Source organism: Neovison vison, chromosome 7, assembly GCF_020171115.1.
Source record: "Neovison vison isolate M4711 chromosome 7, ASM_NN_V1, whole genome shotgun sequence".
Classification (NCBI taxonomy): Eukaryota; Metazoa; Chordata; class Mammalia; order Carnivora; family Mustelidae; genus Neogale; species Neogale vison.
In genome coordinates, this window is record NC_058097.1 from 5,098,304 (window position 1) to 5,125,069 (window position 26,766).

The window sequence follows — 26,766 nt, forward strand, 5'->3', positions numbered from 1 at the left end:
AGGGCAAAGCTTCCTAGGAAGGAGACAGACATGGAGAAGAAGAAAATACTTTTGAGCGATAATATAATTTTGCATCATACTAGCTGAGTGCACGAACTCCTTTTATTCAGTAAAACTGCATTTTCTCTGCCTGCTCTGGAATTGTTCTCATTTTTCAAGCATAAGGTAACTACAGGACATTCATATTAGTTTTCTCAGGCTACCGTTACAAAGTACTACAAAGTAACATGAAGTAGGTGGCGAAAACAGAAATTTAGTGTCTCATTGTTTGGCAGATAAGAAGTCCTAGATCAAAGTGATGGTAACCTTGGTTCCTTCTGAGACTCTGACGGAGTTTCCATTCAATGTCTCCCCACTAAATTCTTGTGGTTTCCTGGCAATCACTGGCATTCCTTGGCTTATAGACACATCACCCCAGTCTCTGCATCCATGTTCACACGCCCTTCTTCTTGTGTGTATGTGTCCAAATTTCTCCTTTTCGTAAAAAATCAGTTATACTGGTTAGGGTCCCCACCCCATTTTGGTATGGCCTCATTCTAGTTAATTATATCTGCAGTGACATTCACATTTTGAAGTACTAGAGATTAGGACTTCAATATATGAGTTTTGGAGAATAGTTTAGCCCATAACCCATATTATATTTGTCCAAAACAGTCCATTTTTTACTTTGATCTTGGTAACATTGTTTTTAGAGATTCCTTATTAATTCTCAAAAGCATCCCAGATTAGAACATCAATTAAATGACCATCTTAAAAATAATATGTGATCATTATAGAGAATTGGAAAAAATACAAAAAGTTATGTAGAAAATTTAAAAGGAGGGGCACCTGGGTGGCTCAGTGGGTTAAAACCTCTGCCTTCAGCTCAGGTCATGATCCCAGGGTCCTGGGATCAAGCCCCGCATCAGGCTCTCTGCTCAGCAGGGAGCCTGCTTCCCCCTCTCTCTCTCTGCCTACTTGTCATCTCTGTCTGTCAAATAAATAAATAAAATCTTTAAAAAAAATAAAAAAAAGGAAAAGAAAATTTAAAAGGAATCTCCTTTAAATACCAGCCTATTTGAAACCCTACTATTAACATTTTGGTATATAAACATAAATTTTTAAATAAAACTGGAACAATAGTAAAATAACATTTTGTAACCCACATTTCCCTAAAATATTTTTGTGCATTTTCCTTTTAAAGGAAAAATTCTTTAAGAACAGGACTCTTAATGACTGCATAATTGTCCATCATATCCACTCCATTTAATGACTTATTTAATGACTTCCTTATGTGGGCCATTTAGGTGGTTTCCAAGAGAACACTATTTCATGAAGTCATTTTTGGCATATAAAACATCAAAGAGCAATTTTAGGAAGATGTGGCAAGAATTTCCTGCAGTTATGAGTATGTTTCTCATAACAATTTAATCACAAATGATATTCCTCATGCACATTTACAAAGAGACTTAACCTCTTTTTTTTTTTTTTGTTCTAGTTTTACTTGGGTTCCCAAATGTCCAAGGCTATAGACTGAACCACAAATCTTTCTTTTTGTTTTGTTTTGGAAAAATCTTCTTCCTGATTTTATTTTTGGTAGACTAAGTAGTTTGGGCTTTTATATTTCCAAGGTTATTCTGGAAAAAAAAAAAAGTGCCTGCTTCCTTGCAACCTGTCAACTCCTCTTAGAAAATATTCTTTGAAATTTCTTGTCCAAATTCCACTTCACTTCACATGAGCAGCATTAGAGAAAATCAGTTTGCAGGTTTAGGCAATGATGGCCATCACTCCACAGCTGAACTTTACAGGGGTGTGTGCTCTGCTGGAGGGAGCACTGACTGAGGGCCTCAGAAGGGAATGATGGGAAGTAAGGTATAAAGTGGGCCACCTGGGTGGCTCAGTGGGTTAAAGCCTCTGCCTCCGGCCCAGGTCATGATCTCAGGGTCCTGGGATCGAGCCCCGCATCGGGCTCTCTGTTCTGCGGGGAGCCTGCTTCCCCCTGTCTGCCTGCCTCTCTGCCTATTCGTGATCTCTCTCTGTCAAATAAATAAATAAAATATTAAAAAAAAGAGGGACAAGGAGTATTCTAACAAATTTAATTCATTATTTGGAGGAAGGTACCCTCTGTACATCTTTGTTGAAGCATCCCAAGTAGTTCTAAGGCAGTTGGCTCATGGATTATACCTTTATCACAGAACATGCTGTACTGCCATTGTTCAATTATGTGTCCATCTCCTGATGGGACTATTAATCTTCTATAGGGTTTCATAAGCCATACTAAGCTTTGGGTCTTTCTCCTGTGGGAAACAGGGATCCACTTGAAAGATTTGAAGAGGAGAGTGGAAAGGACCAGACCTGCAGTGTGGAGAGCTCCATCTGGCTTCTGGGTGGAGAATGAATTAGAGGAGAAGAGGTCTGGATGACAAGGGGCTCCAGTGGGCACCAAGGATTTTCATAGCCTCACACTTGCATCTCCAATGAAAGCCAGTAGAGAAGGGAGATCAGACAGTCCAGGTAGAGACAGCATGTTGGATGTGTGGCAGCATCCCAGATAGTCAGTATGCATGGAAATGTGCCATCATACCTAGAAAGGATGAGGTGGGAATGCCAGAAATTAAGATGGCAGGAAGGTAGGGTGCCTAGTGTGTCTGAGAGCCTGCTGGGTCACTGAAGAGTCTAAACTTTATCCATACATAGTGTCAGTCCATTGAAGATGGTAAGACTGGTATCCAATTTGAATTTTAGTGAAATTATTCTCGAGGGAATTTTGGCATTAGTTGGATCAGAACAGAGAAGCACAGTACACAGAAGTTTTCTCCTACAGTGGCCTGGAGAGGAGATAGTGGAATACAATGAAGATAGGGAATGTGAATTTGTACCAAAGAATTTAGATGTAGTTAGCAAGCCTTGGTTATAGTTTATAGTTGAATGGGGGTAAGGGAAAGAAAAGCTTCCAAGGTGATTCTGAGGTTTATTTATTTTTTTCTATTTGCTTGATTCAGGATTTTTATGTATATTTGATATGTTGCAAAAGAAGCATATTAGAAACCAGGGGAAATAAATAATGAACTCATGTGGAGATATGGTGAGTTTAAGAGATTGGGAGAAAATCATGGGGGCATGAAACATGGAGTAGGAAATTCAAGTCTGGTGATCAGTAGAGCAATAGATGTGTGAGTTGTCAGAGTTCTAGGCTAAGTTGAAGTCATAAAAATGGATGAGGGTGACCACAGAGAGGATAGAATGTGAGGAAAAAGGAAGCCACACCTGGAACCTTAGAGAGCATCAATATTTAGAGAATGGTTGTTAAATAAGCCTGGCTACATAACTGGTGGGGGCCCAGTGCAAAATGAAAATGCACGGCTCCTTGTTAAAAAATTATTAAGAATTTCAAGATGGCAACAGTAGAACATTAAAAGCATGGTTCATGCTAGTCTCCAAAACTGTTCCTTTACCACATGGATCAGTCTAACTTCCTCCTCTTTTTTGTCTGTAAACTCTCACCCCAACAGTGAGAAACCAGACTCCCACTATCCTCTACTGGTGTATTCAATTGTTCAGTTCCAGTATACATACATTATGGTTTCAGAATTGTTAACCAGTACCCTCACAGGGAAGAACTTTACCAACAATAGTTCAGTGCTATATACAGTTTCGTTTCTTTTTAGTCCAAGGGATTCTACTCATTTCTGAACTATTTAGGTCATCAGTTTTTCCCTTACTCCTTTTTGTAAGATGGATCCACATATTTGTAAAACTATTAGATTCTTTTGCCACATATTGTATTCTATCCTGGGATCCTGTGTAAAGATTTATGGGTACCGTACTGTCTTGATTACTCACAGTACCTAATTTCAACCACTGTATTGTCTTGAAACTGGGTAATGTGAATCCTCCAACTTTGTTCTTCTCCTTCAACACCATGTTGGCTATTCTAAACCTTTTACTTTTCCATATAAATTTTAAAACCAATATGTTGATATCTATAAGTTATCTTGTTAGGATTTTGGTAGGGCTTGTGTTGACTCTATAAATCAAATGGGAAGAACTGACCTCTGAGCAACGTTGAGTGTTCCAATTCATGAACATGGTGCCTCTCTTTGTTTAGTTAGATATTCTTTGATTTCTTTTCATCATAGCTTTGCAGCTTTCAGCACACATATTCTGTTAAATTTATAGTGTTATACCTAACTGTATAAACAAGTGATTGACTTTTGTACATTGATCTTGTACTGTGTGACCTTGCTATACTCACATAGCTATTTTGCAGACTCTTTGGGAATTTTTACATAGATACTCATGTCATTGGCCAAGAGACAGTTTTCTTTCTTCTTTTCCAATACACATAACTTTTCTTTTTTCTTTTATTTTCATTGTATTATCTAGAATTTCAGTGTTTGCTAGCAGTGATGAGAAGAACATCCTTGCCTTGTGCCTGATATTAGTGGGAAAGCATCCAGTCTTTCATCTGTACATTTGATGTTACATGTAGGGTTTTTGTAAACGTTCTTTATCACGTTGAGAGGGCTATTCTCTATTCCTAGTTTGCTGACTATGAATTGGCATTGAGTTTTGTCATATGCTTGATCTAGATTAATTGACATAATCATAGAATGTTTTTCTTCATCCTGTTGACATAATGCATTGATTTTCAGATGTTGAACGAGCTTTGTATACTTGAAAAATTACACTGGGGCATCAATATAATTCTTTATATGTATTGTTGGATTTGATTTGTTATTTGGGGAAGTTTTGCATCTATGTTCACACAGATATTGGCCTGTATTTTCCTTTCTTGTAATGCCCTTATCAGGTTTGACTATTAGAGTGGTGGGTGTTGACGTCACAGAACTAGTTAGGAAGTGGTTTCTCTGTTTCTGTTTTCGGGAAGAGATTGTGAGTAATTAGTATTACTTCTCCCTTACATGTTTGGAAGTAATTAGTATTACTTCTCCCTTGCATGTTTCCCTTACTTCTCCCTTACACCTACAGAGGCAAAATCAATGAAGCCATTTGAATACTGATAGAATTTATCAGTAAACCATTTGGTACTGATGCTTTCTTTTTTGGTAGGTTATCATTTATTGATTTAATTTCCTTAATAAGGATAGGGCTATTCAGGTAATCTATTTCTCCTTATAGAAGTTTTAATAATTTATGTCTTTCATGGAATTAATTTCTCATCTAAGATAGAAAATTTGTGGTCCTACAGTTCTTTGTAGTATTCCTTTGTTACCCTTTAATGTCCATGTGATCAGGAGTGATAATCTGCCTTTCATTTCTGATATTGGTAATTTGTATCTTTTTCTTCTTTTCTTGATTAGCCGGGCTAGAGATTTACTAGTTTTATTCATTTTTTCAAGAAGCGGCTTTTGGTTTCATTGATTTTCTATTGTTTCCCTGTTTTTAATTAAATGTATTTTTGCCTTTATTTCATTTGTATTTCTTTTCTTCTGCTTGCTTAAGTGATTTGTAACTTAAGATCACTCCAGCTGTCATATGGAGACTGGATTGGAAGGGAGCAAGATGGACACCAGGGGATCTGTTAGAAGTCTATAGACAAAGTCTAGGCAAGAGATAATGGTGGCTTGAACCAGGGTGACAGAACTGGGGAGCACCTCAAAAACTGATGCAATCCAACCTTCACCTACAGAGGCAAAATCAGCCTCATGGATATGTGTGGAGGGGGTGTGGGAGAGAGAAATGGATACAGAAAAAGGAGAGAGAAATCTGTGAGGTATGAGGATATGATCTCATGTTATTACCTGCAATGTTTGTCTATTTCTATGGTGTAAATACTTCCTTCTGGCTGACTTCAAGCCACTAAAGTGGATGAACACAGAGCTGGGAAGAGATGCTTACCAGCTGGTGTAATCTGGCATGAGCTGGCTCCAACACACCTTTGCTTCACATTCTTTGCTGTTTCTAGGATCTCATGAGGAACTTTGGAGAAACTAATACTGGTGATATGGATTTTAGACCTCAGTTACATTTGCTTTTGCTATTAGTCCTATTGTCCTGAATGTTTGGCAGTACACAGAACAACATCCATAAACATCCTAATAGACAAAAAATGGGCTACGAGGCAGCTCCTACCTCATTTGTGCTCAGGACACAGTAGTCTCCATTAACAATTTATGAAGTTGAATTGAGTTCTACCATGTTCCTCCTGTCTTCACCCACATGAAACTATACTTTTCTCATGGTAGTGATCTTATCCTGGACCTAATGAGTAAGTAACACTAACCACTTGAGTTAAATTTAGCAGTTCCCTATGAAGTGTCATTGCCATCTCCTTCTCATTAAGAACTCCCTTGTAGTTCCCAGTCAAATGAGTATAAACATGGTTTTTTCTGTTTTGTTTAATTGAATAACCCCAGAGCATGAAGACAATCTCACCACCTTGGTTTCCACCTCTGAGGTCGTTAACATGATATATTATGAAGTTACAGGAAATTAGTTGCTGAATATTTCAATATGGAGAGGAAATAGTGTAATTCAATTGTTACCATAGAACCACGAATTCTGGGAGTAACCTGTCGCCATAGTAACAAGATAAGGACATATTCCTTAAATGTTTAACTATGATTCTATACTTCACACGCATTCAAGTACAGTTGGTTCTTGTTATTTGTAATTGAAATTGAATTGATTTTCTGATACATTTGGGGTCCACATTTCAATTATATTAATTTAAGATTATGAGTGTAATAAGATTTTCTTTATGCCATTCTTATTGGAATAAGAATAGAACTACTTTTTGAATAAAAAGGAGCTTAAAGGGTCTTTAAAAATGAGTAAATATTTTTAAATAAGCCAAATAGTGTCTTTAAGGATAATGTTAGGGGTAAATCTATCTCTGGGTCCTCAAAAGTGACATTCACACCTGCCCATCCTGAGTCCCAAGTACAAAGATATTAACTATATTAGCAATTTATAATAATAATAATAATAATATACAAGAGTAGTTAATATGGTTTGAGAGTTTTCTATGTGGCGGATTGTCTTTAACCCTCAGGAAAATCCAATGAAGCAGGTACTATTAGTACCTTCATCGTGCATCTACAGAACTGAGGCATAGAGATGTCCCATACTCTGACCAAAGTCATCTGGCTGGAGTGTGGCAGGATGAGAATTGAAGCCACACAGTCCTGCTCACTAGCCCATGATCTCACCCCCTGCTCCAACCGCTCGGATAGCCTCTCCCTGCCAATCACAAAGGGTTTGGCATCCATGGGGCACTGTCCATGTTCCCTCAGCCCTGGAGCCTGTCACTCTCTCTCCGGTTCCTGAAAAAAAAAAAATTATACCTCAACAAGTAACCAGATTCCTGATCTTTCTATTAATTCCACAGAATCCACAGTTACAGCTTATGTCCTGGGCAGGTGTGTTGTGCTTGGAGCAAGAGAACCCAGATGAGTCGGGCAAGGTCTTCGCTCTCTACAACCCTAAAGACCAGTGGAAGGAAGATACCCTGTGAACGAATGGAGACGTCTAGTGTAGCAATTTCTTCGGGAAAAAAATAAAGAGAAGAAGGGCAAAGCAGCAAGGCAAAAAGGGGCCTGGATGGATGGTGAGTTTATTTTCATTTGCTGGACTGTGCTGACATGGCCCTCAGTGTCTGCTGAACAACTCAACCAGCAGGAGAATGATGACCTCATTGTTTCTGCTAACAGTGACGACATCACCTGTGACCCGCCAGGAATGCTCTCAGCCTCCGGACTTTGTCCAGAGCCTCCTATCTTCAAAGCCGCAATATCCTCCCTGAGTGATTTTCTCCTTTTCTTTAAGCTTGGCAAAGTCAGAGCTCTTGGGGTTCGCGCAACACATCTCCAACCAAATACTGTTGCTGCCCAGGATGGGCGACGGGCGGCTGCCGGGGCCGTCAGTGTCGCCCCTGCTCTGACTTTGTCAGGGAACAAGGCAGCATTGTAGCTCATGGCACCCCGACAAAGAGCTCATCACTGTAATTAAAGCAGAGTCGCGTGTCCTGCTGTTTTGTGCATCGTCTCCCTTCGTGTGGACAAATAAGCTGGAGGAGCGGCATATGGAGGGAGACCAAAAATTGAATATAATATCCCCACGCTTACATCAGCAAGGGCAAGGAGGAGCACTTCCGCAGTGCCTCCGTTTGCCACTGACCATCTGCACGACAAACCCGCGGTGCCAGAGCGGGAGGCATCACGTTCCTGCCGCCGTTCTCCGGCAGTCTGCACGCACCTCCGTCTCCACTGACCCTCGGGTGGCATGGGGCGAGCCGGCCCGTAGCCGCTCCTTGTCAGACAGCAGGTCATTGCTACCAAAGTTGTGCATACGAGGATGCCGTTCTTGAAACAGACACCTGGCTGGGTGGAAGCTTCGGCTCTCGAAGCTGGAATCCCTAGCCCAGCTAATGAACTCATTCTGACAGCTGGGATCTTACATGATTTTTCGAGGGAAATTTCGCCCTGAGCAGGGAAATTAAAAAAAAAAAATAATAATAATAGACCAATAGCTGGGTGAGTGTGTCTCTTTTCACCTTCATTTTTCCTTTGACGGGACCGGGACACAGTATAAATGATACAACATCTGTAGGAAATAGATTATTTATTCAGTCCAAAAATTATGGTGCATCGATGACGTTCCAGGCCCTGAACGTACAATTGTGAACAGACCAGATCTCCCGGTGCTTATCCTTGAATTTCCTGCTGGATCTGTGTTCTCAGATCTTCAGTTAGAAGAGAGACACTGGCAGATGGGGAGACTGGGTCACTGATTTTCAAACAAAAAAATTATCTTAGCATTCTGTCTGGACAATGCTAAAGCGAGCTAGTATCCCTTATTAGTACAGCGGGATATTGATCAAGCAGTACACTTACTTGGTAACTTTCAATTTTGGAAGGTGCATGCACATACGTACATGCCTATTCCTCCTGGAGAAAGCTTTGCATTTACTTCACACCTTTGTAGGCAGATTTTAGCAGGAAAGGGAGAGAAGAAGGGAGGGGCACACTGACAGAGCATTTGCTACGGGGCCAGCACGATCACCTAGGGGGTTTCATTTTGTCTTTCCCCAAAGGTGGACAGTAGGTGTTACTAGCCTCCCCTCACATAAGAAACAGAACTCCCGTGGTTCACGTGACCTGTCCAAAGGTGAAACAGCTGATCACCAGCAGGACAGAAACTGAATCCAAGTCTGTCTTATCCCATTTTTCTGAGTTTATAGCACAGGATTGGGACATGCATGGAGACTGCTTTCCCAGCCCATCACAATCTGAAAACAGCAAATTCCAAGAACTAGTTAGTCTTATCAGGAGCGAGCAGAGGGACAGCAAGGACGAGGGGCCACCGAGAGCACGTGGACGTGGAGAAAGAGATGAGGAAAGTAGAAAAAGTCCCGTGGAAACACACGACAGAATGAAGCCACTCAACCCAGGCAGCATATGACCCCACCGTGTGCCCCCAGTTTGGGATGGTGTAACATTTTCCCATCTGATAGAATAATACAAACTATCTTTCCCTTAATATATGCATATGCTAACTTCAGTTTCCTTTAAGACACAGAACTACTGTAGGAAACATTACAGAGATAGTGGCATCCAAGTGGGTCACCTTATCAAAAACAGTTTTGCTTTGGTTACCTGCGATATTGACCTACACGGGACCGTTCTGTCCACAAAACAAAATACAGGAAGTGTCAACTCACAAAGGCCAAGAGTTACATATACTCACTTATATATACTTATATATAAATATATTATATTATATATATGAGTATGTATGTGTGTGTGTGAGTATATACTTATATACTCACATAGTATATTTAAATTTCTGAACCTTTCTCCAAATATTTTTCTTCTACCAAATTCATCATTTTATCCTCTTAACAGTAAATGATATAAAAAACTGATATAAAACTGATCTAAGAAAGGGAAAATTGCTTTTCTTAATCCCAAACTTAAAGGCATTTGTTCTGCATATGAAAGAATATATAGGTGCCTATAAGCAGAGATAAAGGTGGGTCCTTTCCTATTACCCCAGTGTGGGAAGACCACTGGAATTGACCTTTGACTACTCCTTCACTTACTCATTTATTCACTTAACATGTACTTATTGAGAGCTTTTCTGTGTCAGACATAAGCTAGATGTTGAGGACAAAATAGGAACAACACAGGCAAACAACCAATGCAGAGATTATGCTCTCCAAAATAGCTCATTTGGGTAATATAAGTCACTCTTCTCAAACAAAACAGGGGTTACACAGCTGGATCTTGCAGTGATACATTCCCATTTCCTGGAATTTGCACACGGCTCTTTCTTCTTCAAAGGCTGGGTTGGTCCTCTAATGTGCTCTGACCTTGGGAGGGCACGGGGGCCATCAGCTGAACCCTTAGGGTTAGACCACCCTCTAAGAATGCTGCCAAAAGCAGTGAAAAGATAAGGGACAACATCAGTCTCAGCAGAATGGTGCTAGAGATGATGGGTCCCTGATACCAATCATGGTATGCCATACTGAGTCTCCTAAAGACCTGGGAATTTTCCAGACTGAGCTCAAGTCTTCCCCAGGACAATAAAGGCTCAGAAGATCCAGTGTGGGCAAAAGGGCACCAGGATGAGGGCCAGAAGATTAGGACTTCTCACATTGTTTGACTTTAGATATAATTTTCCATCTTCTTTATAAAGTTGGGCTATCTATCTATCTATCTATCTATGTATCTATATTTGGGCCATCTCCAGGGTTCCTTCTAACTGTAATAGTCTATGATCTCTCTGAATTGAGAGATGGAGAAGATCGAAACATTAAGAGATATAAACATAACCAAAGAGTAGTAAGAGCTTCAACGTGGATTTCCCTGACTTAGGAAGGAGACTAGGGGCCACTTCAGACCCTTGGTAGATCATTGGGTAAGTCAAATGAAGGGGTGTCCGGGTGGCTCAGTTGGTTAAGCAACTGCCTATGGTTCAGGTAATGATCCCAGAGTCCTAGGATCAAGTCCTTCAATGAGCTCCCTGCTTAGTGGGGAGTCTTCTTCTCCCTCTGGCCTCTCCCCATCTCCTGCTCTCTCTCTCTCTCAAATAAATAAGTAAAATTAAAAAAAAAATGTCAAATGAAGATTGATGTGCAAACTATCTGTTCAACAATGGTGCATCCATGGGTCAGAACTCTTGGTCATTTACCATGTCGCAAACCTTCCTGTTTCTGGGGAAAACATATCGTTAAGGGTCTTTGGTACCATAAGCCTTGGGTCATTCCATTCCCAGAGGGCAGAAACAGGGGGAAAAATAAAAATCATGCAGTATTCTTAAGTCATTATTTATTTTGGTCCATGTCTTAAGAATTTTTGCATGATGGCTACTTAGTAATATTTCTAGGCGACAACAGAAGAAGGTGGGCTTTCGGTGTCCCAATGAAGAAGAAAAGGTTGTGACTGGATAGCACATTGTCAGTCATCAGGGAGAGGTGGGAAATCTTAGTATAAAGAAGTAGCAACCAAGTTCCTCCACTTGTCCATGGAGTTTGACCACAGATGAATCCATTATTATGATTACATTATTATCACTATTATTATTATTATTATTATTATTCCAGTCCTACCCAAGGAAGGGCAGTTCAGATGTATGAAGGAATTCATCCTCACAGAGGGTTGAGAAACCACTATGGTTAATGTCTATATTTTTTAATAACATCTTGATCATCAAATTAAAAAAGAGATTTGTTAGAAAATCCTTTGACTTGGTGTCTGTTTCTTGGGGTCCTAAACTTTTCATTCTTTGGCTTAAAATGTAACCTATTAGATTAATTAAAACCTGTTGAAAACAATGAAGTCTCCCTGACTTTGGCCAAGAATTCCCATAAAACTGGCTTAAACGGTCTCATCCTCATGATCTTGGGAGTGGGAGGAAGAAAGCTCAGTCACAGAGCCCACTCCCTTTGAATGGATACCAGAAGCCTGGACATACCATATCATGGCATATTCATTTTATATCCTCATATCATGAAGATCAGCACAGATGGAGAACCAGAGACGTCCTCCAATCCTTGAAGATGAAGGCAACAAGCTCTGGTGTGATCCAAAGACATGGAATGGGCCACTGTTATGGCTAATACTGACAGCTGTCACTACTGAGTCAGAGAGAAACTGGATATATTTTTCATTAGAAAAAAAGTAAGCAATTATGCCACCCACCCTGTTCCCACAATTCATTGTAGAGTCAGAAGAATGGGTTTAAAGCTCAGCTTCTCTAGAACCCATTTGGGCAACTGTTTGGCAGAATCCACTAAAACGGACCCAATAATCCCACGGTTAGGTATATACCCAATAGAAATATGTGTATATGTTCACGTCAAGTACTATTCGTAATGGCCCCAAACTGGAAATGATCCAACTTCGCCTCAAGAGTAGAAAGGAGAGAGGGTGGTATATTTAGGAAATGTGATACTATACATCTGTGATTCTATAAATGTACCTGACAAGAAAGACTGATCTCACCAGTGTAATGCTGAGCAAGAAAATTTAAAAAGCACAAAATAGGTGCTGGGTGATTCCATTTATATTAGGTACCAAATGGTGAAACTAACTCATGGTGATAGAGGGGAGGGCTGGTTATCCTGGGGGGATGTGGGGTTCGTGCCTGGAAGGTGACATGAAATGGCCGCTGGTCATTTTGTGATCTGAGTGCTGAGTTCATGGGCGTATCCTGTCTACTAAAAAAAATCATGGCGTTGGACACTTATGGTTTTGCACTTTGGGGTCTATATATTATACTTCAATAAAGAGTTTTAAAAATCCTAGTTCCACTGCTCTGAGGCATCAGAGAAGTCCTCTAATCATTCCGTGTCCTCCTCTGTAGAGGCCGTGGGAACGAATTCCTCTGCGTGGAATTAGTGGCAGGACCCACAAAGCACAGTGTACTTCTGGTCGGGTGTCACTTCTGTCAGTCGGAGAGGGGGGCAGCCCCAGTGAGGCTGTCTCTAAGGATGGGAAGGAGAAAGTCAGAGAGCTGGTGGGGAACCGCAGGCGGAACCGGGAGCTGCTGGTGTTTTCTTCACCTTCCCAAGCACGCGTGGAACATATATTTCCAATGAGCTGTGTTGTTGATCCTCAGCAAGGCTGAGGAGGTATTGCCCCCGATGAAAGCTGCACAGCATAACGAGAACAAAGATGTTCTCTACCTGGGGAGGAGAAGTGGGGGGTGCCAGATGGGCGGGAAATACATCAGAGCAGGGGCAGGGCGGATTCAAGCGTGTCTCGGGGAGGAGAGAGTCTGTCAGAGGGCTGTTTCCCAAGAGATGCTGTTAAACCAGCCCTTGGCTTTTGGATTCAAGTTTCATATCAGGTAACTATAGAGACTATATCTATATGCTACGTGTATGTATAATACATATACATACATGTACCCATGTGCATACACATCTGTGCAAAGATTTATGAATGCTGGCGGTCACAGCAATACGATTTACCACCAGGAGATGCTAGAGGGAAACCGCTAGATGCCATTCACGGAGGATGCTATGCGGGTTTTAACCATTTCGTCTAATGCGCTCCTTTGGTCGTTGGTCAATCATGCGGCATCCTCCTCAAGATAGTATTTTAAGTGCAAAACAAATAAACATTGGAAAACCAAGAGAACAGGTCTACCCGTGGACCCCCTCGGGATCTGTACACCCGACATGAAGAACCCCATGCAGCCTTTCAAAATGCCACCGAAGAAGGACGTTTGAGGACACGAAAGATGTTCCTGAGATGTTGGTGAGTAGGACATCGGGGAATACAGGATGGCCCTGGGTGGGTACTGGGTGTTTAGGATAAAGTCTATCAAAGTGTGGGCCACAGAACCGGGAGCATCAGCAGCCCGAGGGGTGCGTGTGAAGACGGTGAACTCTGAGGCCTCACTCCGACCCTGGGGAACCCACACTTTTGACGGGATGAGGGCAGGGATCTTGTGCTCTCACTAATTCGTATGCACTTTAGAGATTGAGAAGTACCGCTCTGAGGCCAACGGGAGTTACCTCAGGTTTGGAGGGGCGGATGTTGGGGAGATTTTTTTTTAATAGTGTTTATTGTTAAGTATATATTTTTCTTTAAAGTTTTTATAATGAACATTTATTATTTTTAAAATAAGAAAAAAATTATGAAAACAGAAAGAAAAGCCAGATTTATTCTGTGGTACGTTGGGAATGATTTCCAGATGCAAATAACAAAATAAAAGCACCACTTGTGAGGAATTTCAAGTTGTCAAATAAATGAACTAAAAATTGAGCAACACAGAGCCTGTGAATTGTGTATACTAATGCCTAGCCAAACATCAGCATTCAAAGGAGAAATTACTAAGAAGAAATGTATTTAGAGTGAATTCAAGGCTAGAAGGCCAACAGTGAACACAGCTGTTATGCATTTCTGAGCTGGAGAAAAAAAAAAAAAAAGATTTCAAAGCCACAGCCAGGAATGCCTGAACTAAAATCAGGAGGCACGGATCTGGCAGGATCTGTGCTCATACCTGGGGATGCACGGCGAAGGGGCATCTGAAAGTCTGGTGTCCCACATGCCTTGCTGGTGCAAAGGGAATCCAGTCCCCAGAGCCCGGCGGTGGGGGGGGGGGCGCGCGGGGTCAAGCCTGTCTGTGCAACTGTGTACAGCACACAGAAAGATCTGTCTGCCCTGGGAGCACTCCCTTCTTGCCCCATGAAGGGCCGCTCAGCAGCCTCAGTAAAGAGTGGACTTGAGCGAGGAGGATACAGCAGGCCCGCTGGTGTCATGGAAGGTCTACTGCCCCACAGCTCAAGCCTCCATCCAGGTGACATGGTCAGCATCCCACCGAGGCACAATGTTCCCGGCTAAGGGGGGGGGTGTCTTCCTCTACCCCCCTTCCTTTCCATCCAACACTCACTCACCAATGCTGCCCAGCTCTTGACTCAATGTCTTCTCTCCTGTCCCCCGCCGCTTCCGGACCCAGGTTCCCTGCACTGCCCACCTGCTGCAGTCACTGCCTCCAAGGCCTCTCTGCTTCTGGTTTTCTCAGCCTACAGGTGTGACCCCGCATCCTGCCACCAGACTGGTCTTCCACAAATTACAGATCTGGTCCTGTCAGCCGCATTCAGTTATTCTAGACTGTCCAGATGCACGATGCTCTCTCTTGGCGCTAGACGTTGGATCACGCTCTTCCCACTGCCTGGAGAATTCTCTCCATCCCAACTTTACTTTGCCTACTGGTATGCAGCCACTTGAGACTTCTCTTGGGAATTATGTTCTCTGTCTTCTACTCCCACGGCTCCCGATCATGGTCTCATCTGCCTGTTTAAGGTCTGTGTCTTCCGTAGTTCCATGTCATTTGAGGGAGAACGCACAGGCAATAGCCAGTGCAGTGCCTGGCCTATAGTACTCACTCAATAAATATTTCTGAGTTAATTCATTAATTCAGGCCCAGTTTTTCCACCTAGGAAGAGTATTTGCCTACCCAAAAGGCCTAAGCTGGGACCCTTCCTCATCTCCAGATCCAAATACCTGTTTCATTCATGATTTTATTTATTTGGGTCCTTTCTCTTTTCTTTTTGATAAGTCTGGCCAAGGGTTTATCAATTTTATTAATTCTTTCAAAGAACCAGCTCCTAGTTTGGTTGATTTGTTCTATTGTTTTTTTGGTTTCTATTTCATTGATTTCTGCTCTGATCTTTATGATTTCTCTTCTCCTGCTGGGCTTAGGGTTTCTTTCTTGTTCTTTCTCCAGCTCCTTTAGGTGTAGGGTTAGGTTGTGTACCTGAGACCTTTCTTGTTTCTTGAGAAAAGCTTGTACCGCTATATATTTTCCTCTCAGGACTAACCTTTGTTGTGTCCCACAGATTTTGAACCGTTGTATTTTCATTATCATTTGTTTCCATGATTTTTTTCAATTCTTCTTTAATTTCCCGGTTGACCCAAATACCTGGTGTGAGCCACCCACGGACAGACTATTTAAACTTGCAACAAAGGGTGTTTGTGTCCAAGATTTTCCCCATTCCTGCACATAAAGGCAGGCCCAGCCCCACAATGAAGTGTCTCCCCTATAACCCCACTCAGAAGCCAGGGCTAATTCTAAGCTAGAAAAGGAAATAAAGGTGAGCTCTTCCTTCCTCCTTCCATGTCTTCGGAAAACTGTGTATGGGCCTGATTCTGACTCCATCTGGCTCTGCCTCCATCCTCCTCAAAGCTGGGATGGGAGGTCTGACCACAAAAGGGCCAGTCCATTCCCCACGGCACCTTGGGCCCTGCTCCTTGACAGCCCTTATCAGCTGAGTCAGCTGTGGCCTCCTCGCTGAGAAAAACGAGTGGTGATATCTCTTAATTACTCCAAAGATAGCCCTTTCTGCTTCCACTGTTCTTCTCATGGCTCCTTTGAACGGGGTTGTCAGTAGACATCCCAACAACAAAACAACAAATGTGGCCTCTGAAACCAGTCCACGGCTCTCCCTGCCTGGTGAAGAAAGCAGTTTTCTGCTTGTCAGCGTGTGGTCTATTTGTTCAACTAAGACATGACCCCCAGCCTTGACTCAGTGCCCAAACATGCACATCGAGTAGCTGTTTGCGAGGTTAACCTCATGGCTCCACACTTCACAGAGGATTTTCTCTCTCCCTTCCTCATTTGCCACGTAGAATTGGGACAACTGTGATGGAACTTGTCCGCCCCCAGAGATGGACTTGCGGTTTTTGTGCAGAAGAGTAGAGGTGTGGCCCAGGTTCAAGGTCTGCTTCTCCTTGGCCCTGGCGTGGCCTGAGACAAGACACCTAACGTGATGCAAGGAGTAGAATGATCCCAAACGGCCCCTGGTGCTCACCTTGGATGAGAAACCCCAGGTAGATGGGTAAACCACTTCCACAAGCTGGAAGTTCTACTCCAGCACGACTCCCCATGGGGGCCAGGGCATTCTCTGATCCACCGGGCATCCCATTCCGTAGGGCGGTGGCAAGCCGATGCTAGCTCCGGCTTCTTTGTGAAAGTCAGGTGTTAAATATTCAAGAGGTTTGCAAGTTGGTAGCTTGAAATTGGTCACCATAGGAATATTTTCACCAAAGGAAGGGCAAACATTACTAATTGGGGCTTCCCTCCCCCTGCAAGAGCCTGTGGAATTGTAGACAATGTCTATAAATCTGGGTACCTGTGCTCAGGCTGCTGGACACCCCCACAATTTGATTATCTGTCTACGGGAGAGATCGTAGTCAAGCTGGCCTAAGACGGGGGAACCGTGGCAGCTGAGGGCCTCTCTGGCCAACCTAGATGGTGTTCAGCTCTTTGCCCAGGCCCTGGCCTAGCTCTCCTTAAGATGATGAGATTTTCATTTTTGGCTGACCCCTGGCTTCTACATGTTCTCTTTCTCCAATAAAACCTGTTCCTTACCCCACGCCATGTGCTGTTTTGAAATCCATCCAGACCCGAGTCATGGCAGGTGGTAATGCAGAAGGAGCTCAGCTTACATGACAACTCTGTTTACACCTGTCCTACATGATTCCTAGCCTCGGTTCCTCAGTGGCACAATGGGATCTAGTACTAGCTTCCTGAGGGTGTGTGTGGGAGTCCAGTGACAAATCACGTGGGCACGCTGTGCAAACAGCAGAGGCCCACAGGGACTCCGCATTCACACATGGCGCAGTGCCGAGCTCGGTGACTGGCCCTCAATACTCCTAGGTTTGGGTGTTCCCATCGCCACTCTTGTAACTGAGTAACCTCGGGCACGTTGCTTCAGGTCTCTGAGTTCAGTTTCCCCATCTGAGAAGTGGGTACAATACTTTGTGGGGTTGTCCTAAGAACTAACCAGGAATTCAGTCGGGGCGGGATGGGGGGTTGCCATGACTGGCTTAGATCCCGACACTTACTAGATGTTGGAGATGCTAGCTGAATTCAGAGACTCTTCAACTCTCCTGTCTCCAGGGTGCTAATTCAAGCTGAAATGCCAGATCCTTTAATGTTCACGAATAATTAAATATAAATTCAGTCCGAGGCCAAATGTACATAACGATAAAGCCCTGGGAATCTTTCAAATTGAGAACTGAAAGGGTGATAAACTCAGGGCTAAAAATATTGCTTCCTCCATAGGCTCCGATGCCTTTATTTGCCGGAGGTATATCATGGAGGGCATTTTTGCATATGTATGTATTTGGCAAACAACCAAAACAACTCAATTATGTTTTATCATTAATTAAATTTTATAGAAAGAGGGCAACATTTGCTAATGGTGAATATATGCTTTTATTAGACTTTGTCAAAATAACTTGAAATTAAGTCTGTTCGGTTGTGAGTAAAGTTTTGAGGTTTTTTTTTTATTTCAGTGGCTTTTAAATATTGTATGTATGAACAAATATGGAAGTACAGGCTTGCTCTCCCTCTCTCTCCCCTACCCCCACACACCCCACACTAACCCATCAACATCATCTCCCACAATCTGCTAGGGATACTTATGTGACCTGACATAGTGGTTGACTGCCAACGCATTTATCTGCTAGCCTCACAGCCATTGTGGAAAATTAAAATTTGCTAGAAATATCCGGACCGATCATATAATGGTCTATTAATTCCATTCTAACAACAAACGGGGCTGTGATCACTTCAATCCGTAACCAGTGAATGCCTTATCCAACCAGCCATGGGCCTAACCAGGATTCAAGTCAAAGAATATTTGGGTCCCTCCTGGGTGTTAGGCTGCATGTTGTATCACGACACTTGAGGAGTTACAGTTAATACAAAAAATAAGAAAAATACAAAAGAAACTGCCTTGCTGTTCCAATTGTGTTACATGAGCACAAAGAGGTCCAAACAATGTGTAAAGGAGATCAAACAAAAATTCCCAGGGGGAGACTATCAAAAATGGGCTCTGGCTCACACTGCCCAAGAGAAATACAGTTTGAGCTAAATAAACACTTAAAAATTTTCTGGTAGCCACATAACAAATGAAGCCAAAAAAAAGAGAGATTAATTTGAATCACACCAATGTATCCAAAATGTTTTTATTTCAACAGGGCTCGAGTATAGGGGTTATCAGTGAGGTATTTTCTGCTCTCTGTGAGTTTGTACTACATTTTTGAAATCCTGTGTTTACAACACACTTATGTATCAATTTAGATATTATATTTTCATGAAAAGCATCTGACCTGTACTAAGATGAAAATTTAAGTTAAAAAGGTAGATTTCACATGGGAAGTTGTTCCAATAACCGAATCAAACAGTTTTTAAGTTTAAACTAACATTAGCTAAAATTAGATAAAATTTAAAAATGCAGCTCCTTGGTTGCCCTGGCTACACGTCAGGTGCTCCAAGGCCACGTGTGGTTAGTGGCTACGATGCTGGGCAGTGAGCACAGAAATTTCTGGGAGGGTGTACATGGTCCACTAGGCAGTGAGGACGTGTATGTAAATACACACACGCCCCGTGGAGAGAGGATGAAGGGGGTGTGTCCTAGGAAGAGGAAAAGGTTCAAAGTCATAGATAGGACAGGTGTATATACCCGTGGGCTTGCTGAATGTAGAAATAACCTGGGCTAGTCAACTCAACAAGAATTTTTGACTATTGAGCTCTGGACATGTTGGTCTCTCACATTCAGATTTCTATTCTACAGACCAGCCAGGACTAAGTTGTAGTTATTGAGCAACTTGGCTAGTTGTTTTTAAAAGGAGAGATGAAACAGCTGTAAATTTCTGGAAAGCGGCATGTAGTCAGACTTGAATAAAAAAAGTGAAACAGTGGATTTTAAAAGGGGTGGAGGGCTGACGGGGGCTACCCAGAATGAGTCAGGCAGTATGATGGGGCTGAGTCAACGTTTCAGTGGGAGGGTAAGATGTGGCAGTGCTAGGGGTCCAGTTCCAGAATTCTGGCCCGGCTTCTGAGGACAGAGCTTGGCACCCATGGGTTCTCAAAGTGATGTGAATGACTCTTAAATGGAATAAAGCAGATTCAATTTTGAGACACCAGATTCCTTGGCACCTGTTCGCATAGGTGGGCATAAGCAGGGAGGTATAGATCACCTGGATGTAGGGGGAGCCCTAATAAATCATTTGCTCGGAATTCTGAGGAATACTTAGGAACTGCCATAAATTATCCTCATGTATGACTTGCATTCGTGACACAGTCAAAGCGGAGTCCTGGATGAGTGGTTTTCATGATTTGGTCTACTGATCTATGTTGATTCCCCTTACGGAAAGCGCATGGTCCAATTACATATTTCTTCCATTCTGGGTTAAAGATGTCCTTCTAAAGGCCCATTCTACCAATTTATAGGGGATATAAAAAAAGGATTTTCAGTAAAATATACTTTCATTGGTTTTGATGAAAAGGGTTTGTGATGAAAGTAGAATCTCTAATAAGCATTTCATAAATGACTTGTCTTTCAAACTTAATATAAAACAGCATAAAATACATCTCCCAAAGACCTCCTTGCTGCCTCACAGATTTAAAGTCCCCTGCTCTCAATCAATCAGACCCAAGAACTCAAAAATCTCTAAAGACGCAATCAAATATTTATCAGTGAAAGTTGGTAAAACTAAGAAATTATTTATGGTTCAAATTTTGAAATAGTCACACTTTGAAGGGGGAGGGAAAAAGCACATGTTGGGAACTACACATCTCTCTTCAGGGCATTCGCCCGCAGATCCTCGCTGCCATCTGGAATTCAGAAACAGGAAGGACATCACAGGTTTGAGGCAGTGTGTTCACAATTGGGTCTTTAACCTGTTTTTCAGAAGCACTGAGAGAGATGATGGAAAGGCAGTCTCGGAGTTCTGGTAATTTAGCCACTTACCAACGAATTAATTATTTGAAAGATAAATAAATTATGCATCAGCCCAAACCCTGTCTGACCCTTAGAGCTCCCCGTGTGGCCTTTCTGTCAATATACAGTTCTACATGGCACAGCCTCAGCTAAGAACTCCTCCCAAACCCCGACCCCCTGAGAGTGGGTTCGCTCCCACATCCTGCTTTTGATGCCTTCCCTCTGTAGTATGAGTCTCATTTCTTTCAAGGAACTCAGGTGGTGACAAAATATGACAAAAAGAAAAAAGAAGAAAGAAAGAAAGACATAGACACTGAAGGCTCCATCCATCCTCCTGAAGCTCAAGACAAACAAAGAAAAAAATAATTTTGTGGCAGCATGCCAATTCCTGTGTGTTTGGGGATCATTTTGGACTCAGTTAAGATTAATTTTTTCCTAACATTGTATCACAAAATTTACAGACAGAGGAGAAGTTGAAAAAGGCTTTCAGCGATCAACCTTACAGCCACTGCCTAGACTCTACCATGAACATGTTACTGTACTTGTTCTATCATCTGTCTATCCATTTACCCAACCCTCTATCCCTCTATTGTGTGTGTGTGTGTGCGTGCGTGCGCACACGCACGTGCGCGCATGCGTGTTTGTGCCCTTCAAACAATTACATTTAATTTAATGCTGTTTTAAAGAAAGTCATTGTTAGCAGAGGCATTTCATCCCGTGAAAGAGAATTCTCAAATTGTACTTAGTAGTGCTGGGCAGGCTAGTTAAGAGCAGAGCCTAGGAAATCGCAAGGAGTGGGCATGGAGGTCATCTCTGCTTCTAACTGACTGTGGGACTCTGGGCAGATGACTATCCCTCTGAGACTCATTACTCTCAGGAGGCACTTTGGAAGATGATCCTCATGGGGTTGTTATTATGAGAACTCAACATAATAGATGAAAGGTGCTTATACTTTAAAGTATTGGACAAATAATGCATTTGGGATGATTTTTTCCATTCTTCTGCAATCCCATGGGATTGATGCCTTTTGTTATTAACCCTCCAGCCCCTCGTGCAGTGCCTTATACAAAGCTGATGCTGTGATAATATGCACTTATTGATGTAAACTGATGTGAATTTCAGAGATTTTCCCGCCTAGGATGCTGCGAGCACTTATTAATGGAGAGAAGCAAGTACAGTCAGCTTCAAAGGCACAAAGACAAGAAAGTTAGTTCAGGAAATGAGATGGGAGCAGAAGATGAGACAAGGAAAACCTGGCCTGTAAAGCAGAAGTGTTTATATTAGGTTCAGTAATGGAACGGAATCCCTCAGTGCCCTGTCCCTTCCCTCGGATCTCATCTTTTCGGGGCACACCATCAGACTTCCAGCTGTCTCCTCACGGCCTCAGAAGGTCCTTGTGCTCATGCCCAGGGCACAGGGAAGGCTGGTTGTGCTGGTGAGCTTACACCTTTGGGAAAGACCTTCAACCAAAGACGGATGGGTTGGTGTATAAATACCCCAGCTCCCTCCCCTGTGGCATGTGCTTACCACCATTCCCTAGCATTTCCCCTTGGGATTGCCATGCAGTCACCAACAGACAGCCGGACAGCCGCAGTTGCCCCGATAAACAGGCCTCTCAACTGGTTCCTTCCCTTCCCTCTCTCACCTCCTCACTTCCTTACCTGTATTCTTTTCCCCTCCTAAATAAACTACTTGCATTTGAGTTCTTGTCTCAGGGTCAGCTTCAGGGGGAAACCAAAGTGACACAAGTGTCTTTATGCTTTCATAACCACAGACTCTCTTCTTTAAATGGCATCCTGAAGTCTGATATGTGATATTTCAAAATTAGAGCTGCCTGACTCAGAGAGTTTGGGTGGGTGGGTGGGGTTTGTTTCCTTTCTCCCCATCTCCCCGGAACTCTCTGAAGACACCCATATACTCTCTCATAGTTCAGCAGAGCATCACTTGTTAGCTATTAGAGGAGCTGATGAAGGTAAGGCATAGGGTATAAAGAAGAGGATAAGATGAATGAATAAAACCAAGCAGGGACAAAGAGGAAAGGAGTTCCTTCAAAGGCATAAAGCGCATAGACATAGTTTTCACACAGCAGTACAGTTATTCACTACTTGGTGGTGCTCATGCTGTTGGTCCATAGCTCCCCTTAAAGTAGGACTGGTTTAGGCCAGTGGTTTTCAACCCTGGCTGCCCATCAGAATCACCTGGGATTTGAAAAAAAAAAATTCTGATGCTTAGACCTCATTCCTTGACCAACTGAATTGATCTTGCAAGGTGGAGCCTGGTGTCTGTATTTTAGTTGCCCCAGGCAACTCCGTTGTACGGTGGGGGTTGAGAACACCAGGCTTACAGAAATGTCTAAAGAGCAAGGATACAAGTTGTGCCTCTGAAACTGTTCTAGGCAGAGTCTTGCAGACTTGAGGAATCTGGCCCTTGGGGAGTGCCACCCTTGGCTTCAGGGACACCTACACAAGGGCCATCACAATGGTTAAGGCTTTCCAAAGGGTAGGGTACATCAACCCCACTGCTGCCCACTTGGAACAGCTCTGCTTCCTTCTGTTCTGGAAAAAAGGTGCCTTTGATACAGTGGTAGTTTAAAATCACAAACATGATGATTACCAAGACATTGGATTATTGATGCCTCTAATTTCCAACAGAAATAGATTTCTAATAGTCCAAGTTACCCTCACTTCTGGTCCAGATCACTCTAAAACAGCCCTCTTGGCAGATCTTTCTGTGTCCACTCCTCCTGATCCCTCTGTTCCCACAAATCATCCCCTATGAGACAGCCAGAGGGTCTTTCAGCACACACATAGGGTGACCTTCCAGTGGTTTCTTGATGTGTACACAATGAAATCCCCACTCATCATGGTCTCTGGAGGCCCTATGACAGGCTGGCTTCTCTGACTTTAACTCTTACCACTCTCTTCCTTGCTTGCCTCATTGCAGCCGTCCAGACATTTTGCACCCCGAATATGCCTCATTTTTTCCCCACCTGCAAACTTTTGCACATGCAGGGCCCTCTGCTAAGAATGTGGCTTCCCCAGATCTTCCCATGGCTGTCTCTTCCTCATCTTTCCAGTCAATCTAACACCAGGGTCTCTGACAGCCTTCTTGGCCATGTTTGTGAACACTTCTGTCCCTCTACTCCCTGGTCTAGCCATTTAGTCTCTTTCTAAAGAGCTGTTTCTGCTCTTCAAAGAATTTCTTATCCTTTGCAATTTTCTTGCTTATTTATTTGCTCATCAAAATATCTGTCTTTCCACTACAGTCCAAGCTCTATCATAGTCGGGGCTTCTGTGCTGTTCATACCAATAGTCATCCAGTCCCAATCTTGGAGTCTGCCATAAAACAGATGCTCCTTATTTATGTAATAAATGAATAAATAATCCAATAGCACCAGCCATTAAGGTCATTCACTGAACTAACCCACCACTGTTCAAATTCTGTGATGACCAAAAAATACCAACTGGTTTGAATTTGATTTTCCATGTTGGCTTTTTCTAGGAGGAGAGGATGTACCAACCGGGTCATCAGTATTTCTGCCCATTTAGCAGCAAACCTTTCTTCCTGGAAAAGTTATTGCCTTGACTCATGCAACATTGTTTTCTGGATATGGTTAAGTTGATTTAGTTCTTTTGGTCTGGTTTAGTTTTTAGAGGGTTGACCTAGTAGTGCTCCTGGACTTACACCTCTGAAAACCAAGATCTAGGGACTCCTGGGGGTCACAGTCACTTGGGCGTCTAACTCTTGATTTTGCCTCAGATCATCTCTTTCTCCCTTTGTACCTCCCCCTGACTCTCTCCCTCTCTCTTGAATAAGTAAATAAATCTCTAAAAATAAAAGAAGGAAAAGAAAACTAGAATCTAAATTAAAAAGGCCATGGATGATCACCCTGCTGTACTAGTAGAGTAGAGAGTATTGGGCTGGTAGCCTAGACATGGTCTTAAAAGCGATGAGGCTATTTCTTAACTAATGACATGTCCCAGACGCAGCTTGAGCACTGTTATCTGCCACGTAGCTCTCCAAAGCATGATACTCAAAGATGTTAAAAGATGTTATTATTATTATTATTTTTTGTAAATGCTTTTTTGTTGTTGTTGTTTGATGGCTTTTTGTCATTCTCTCATTGGCAAAACCATCTGGCTAGTTACCATAGAGGAATAAAGACCGATTTCAGGGGGCCACCAAGACAATCACAGTCAGTCTGCCTCGTGTATGCTCTCCTGTTCATAAAAACATGCCTTTGTTATGTCATTTGTCTTTTGTCTGACTTACCTTGCCAACATCTCGTGGGAAAGGTTGTCTCTGATTCTCTGGAATTAAAATGGGAGATACCACAATGGACCTCTTTTGTCTTGGGACAGGAGAAGTTCTTGCAAATTTAAATATATCCTAAAAGAGAAAACAACAAAACCGGTTGACTAAAATCCCCCACGGAAAGAATGTATGAGTCTGCTCTGAGCTATAGTTCCTTTGTTGTGAAAGCATACAGCTGTTTGGACATTGTTAATTTTATCCGATCAAACCTCATTAGCGTTAGCAAGTACATCGTTAGAATCATAGTAAAGCTGACATTGTGATTCACAATGACTATCATTAAGCTCTTTAATCCCATCTTCTGAATCATTCTATTCCTCACGTCTGTGTTGATTTATATGCCCTTCAGTGTTTGTAGATTCCAGCTCTTAATCTGCCCAGTGAGGAGACTACTCTCCTGGTCACTAACCCACAAAACCCGCTGGATATAAAAGTGACTCTCCTCATGGCCAACTGCAAGGTCCTTACACTCACAAATGAACAGAGAGGAAGGGGCAGTCACAGAGGTCCGAATGAGATCAGGCATTACGGGGACTCCTGGTCGATGTTTTCTCGAGGACTCTTCATTGTAACTGTTGGGACGCACTACCGATATGCTCCAAACTTCGACAACTGGAACAACCCTGTCCAATTTCTGCCCTATCTGTAATTTACCTATTCAATGACACAAATATGTGCCAAAGAGGAAACTTTGTATCATAATTTAAATGAAGTGCCAGTATTGCTTTCCATAAAAAGCAGGAAACCATGAAAATAAACATACTAGAGACCGAATGACGGTATTCAATTCGAGGTGGAAACTCGAGGGCAAAAATAAGCTCCTCTTTGTCTTTTTAAATTTAAAAAAAAGATTTATGTGTTGATTTGAGAGAGGTCGGGGTGGGGGCAGAGAGTCTGGAGCAGAATCCTTGCTGAGAGCAGAGCCGGATGTGGGGCTCGATCTCACCACCCTGAGATCAGGACCTGAGTTGAAACCCAGCATCTGATGCTCAGTCAACCCGCTGCCCCAAAGATCTTCTTTTTAACAGGGAGAAAAGAAAGGTGTAGTGGGGCATGAAAAGGTTGTTAGCACCAAGCTGAGGCTTTCCCCTTGATCTGATCAGAGAACTGGAAGGGAACTGAAAGGGGAACATCATGTTCGGTACATAAACCAGTCTCGGTCCATGCTACCTACTCACCGAAATTATGTTATATACCATCAAATGTCAGCATCTCAAACTTTGGACAACACATGCCTACCAAAATCATGTGGCAAATGGTATTTAAATACCATCACTGATCCATGCCCCGCAGAAGTATGTGTGTATATGTATGCATGTGCGTGCGTGTATGTGTGTGTTTTAAAGGAAAATCTATATAAGAAAAGTTAAACAGGAAGCCAGACCAACTAAGGCTAAGAAGGCTTCTATAATTTTTCTCTAGATTTTGGTGGGAGTGTAATTTGATGGTCCTCTTGTGGAAAGCGATCAGGCAGTATTTATTGGGAATCTTACAAATGTATATAGCCCTTCACCTGGTAGTATCAGCCCTAGGAATACATTCAAATGCTAAATTCGAGAGAAGAATAAAATAGCATGCAGAAATGTGTTCAGCAAGACATTATTTATAAAGGGTAAGAATGGCAAACAACCTAAATGTTCAATGCGAGGCGAAGTTGAATTTGGGCCCATCAGCAGGAGACACTCTTAGATAGCAGTAATGCTGTCTAGAGGAGCAGGTTCTAACCACGACTACCACATTCGGCTGCTTCCACAATCGCCAGC

At 42.5% G+C, this 26,766-nt stretch overlaps 1 protein-coding gene across 1 annotated transcript in view; it reads right to left on the reverse strand.

The window, feature by feature from the left end:
* The window catches only part of CDH13 (cadherin 13), a 1,000,495-nt gene that overhangs the window by 517,221 nt on the left and 456,508 nt on the right, over positions 1-26,766 (reverse strand). The window contains exon 4 of the mRNA XM_044255654.1: positions 24,962-25,078. Coding sequence (XP_044111589.1) covers positions 24,962-25,078 — 117 coding nt within the window. The remainder of the gene's footprint in view (positions 1-24,961; positions 25,079-26,766) is intronic.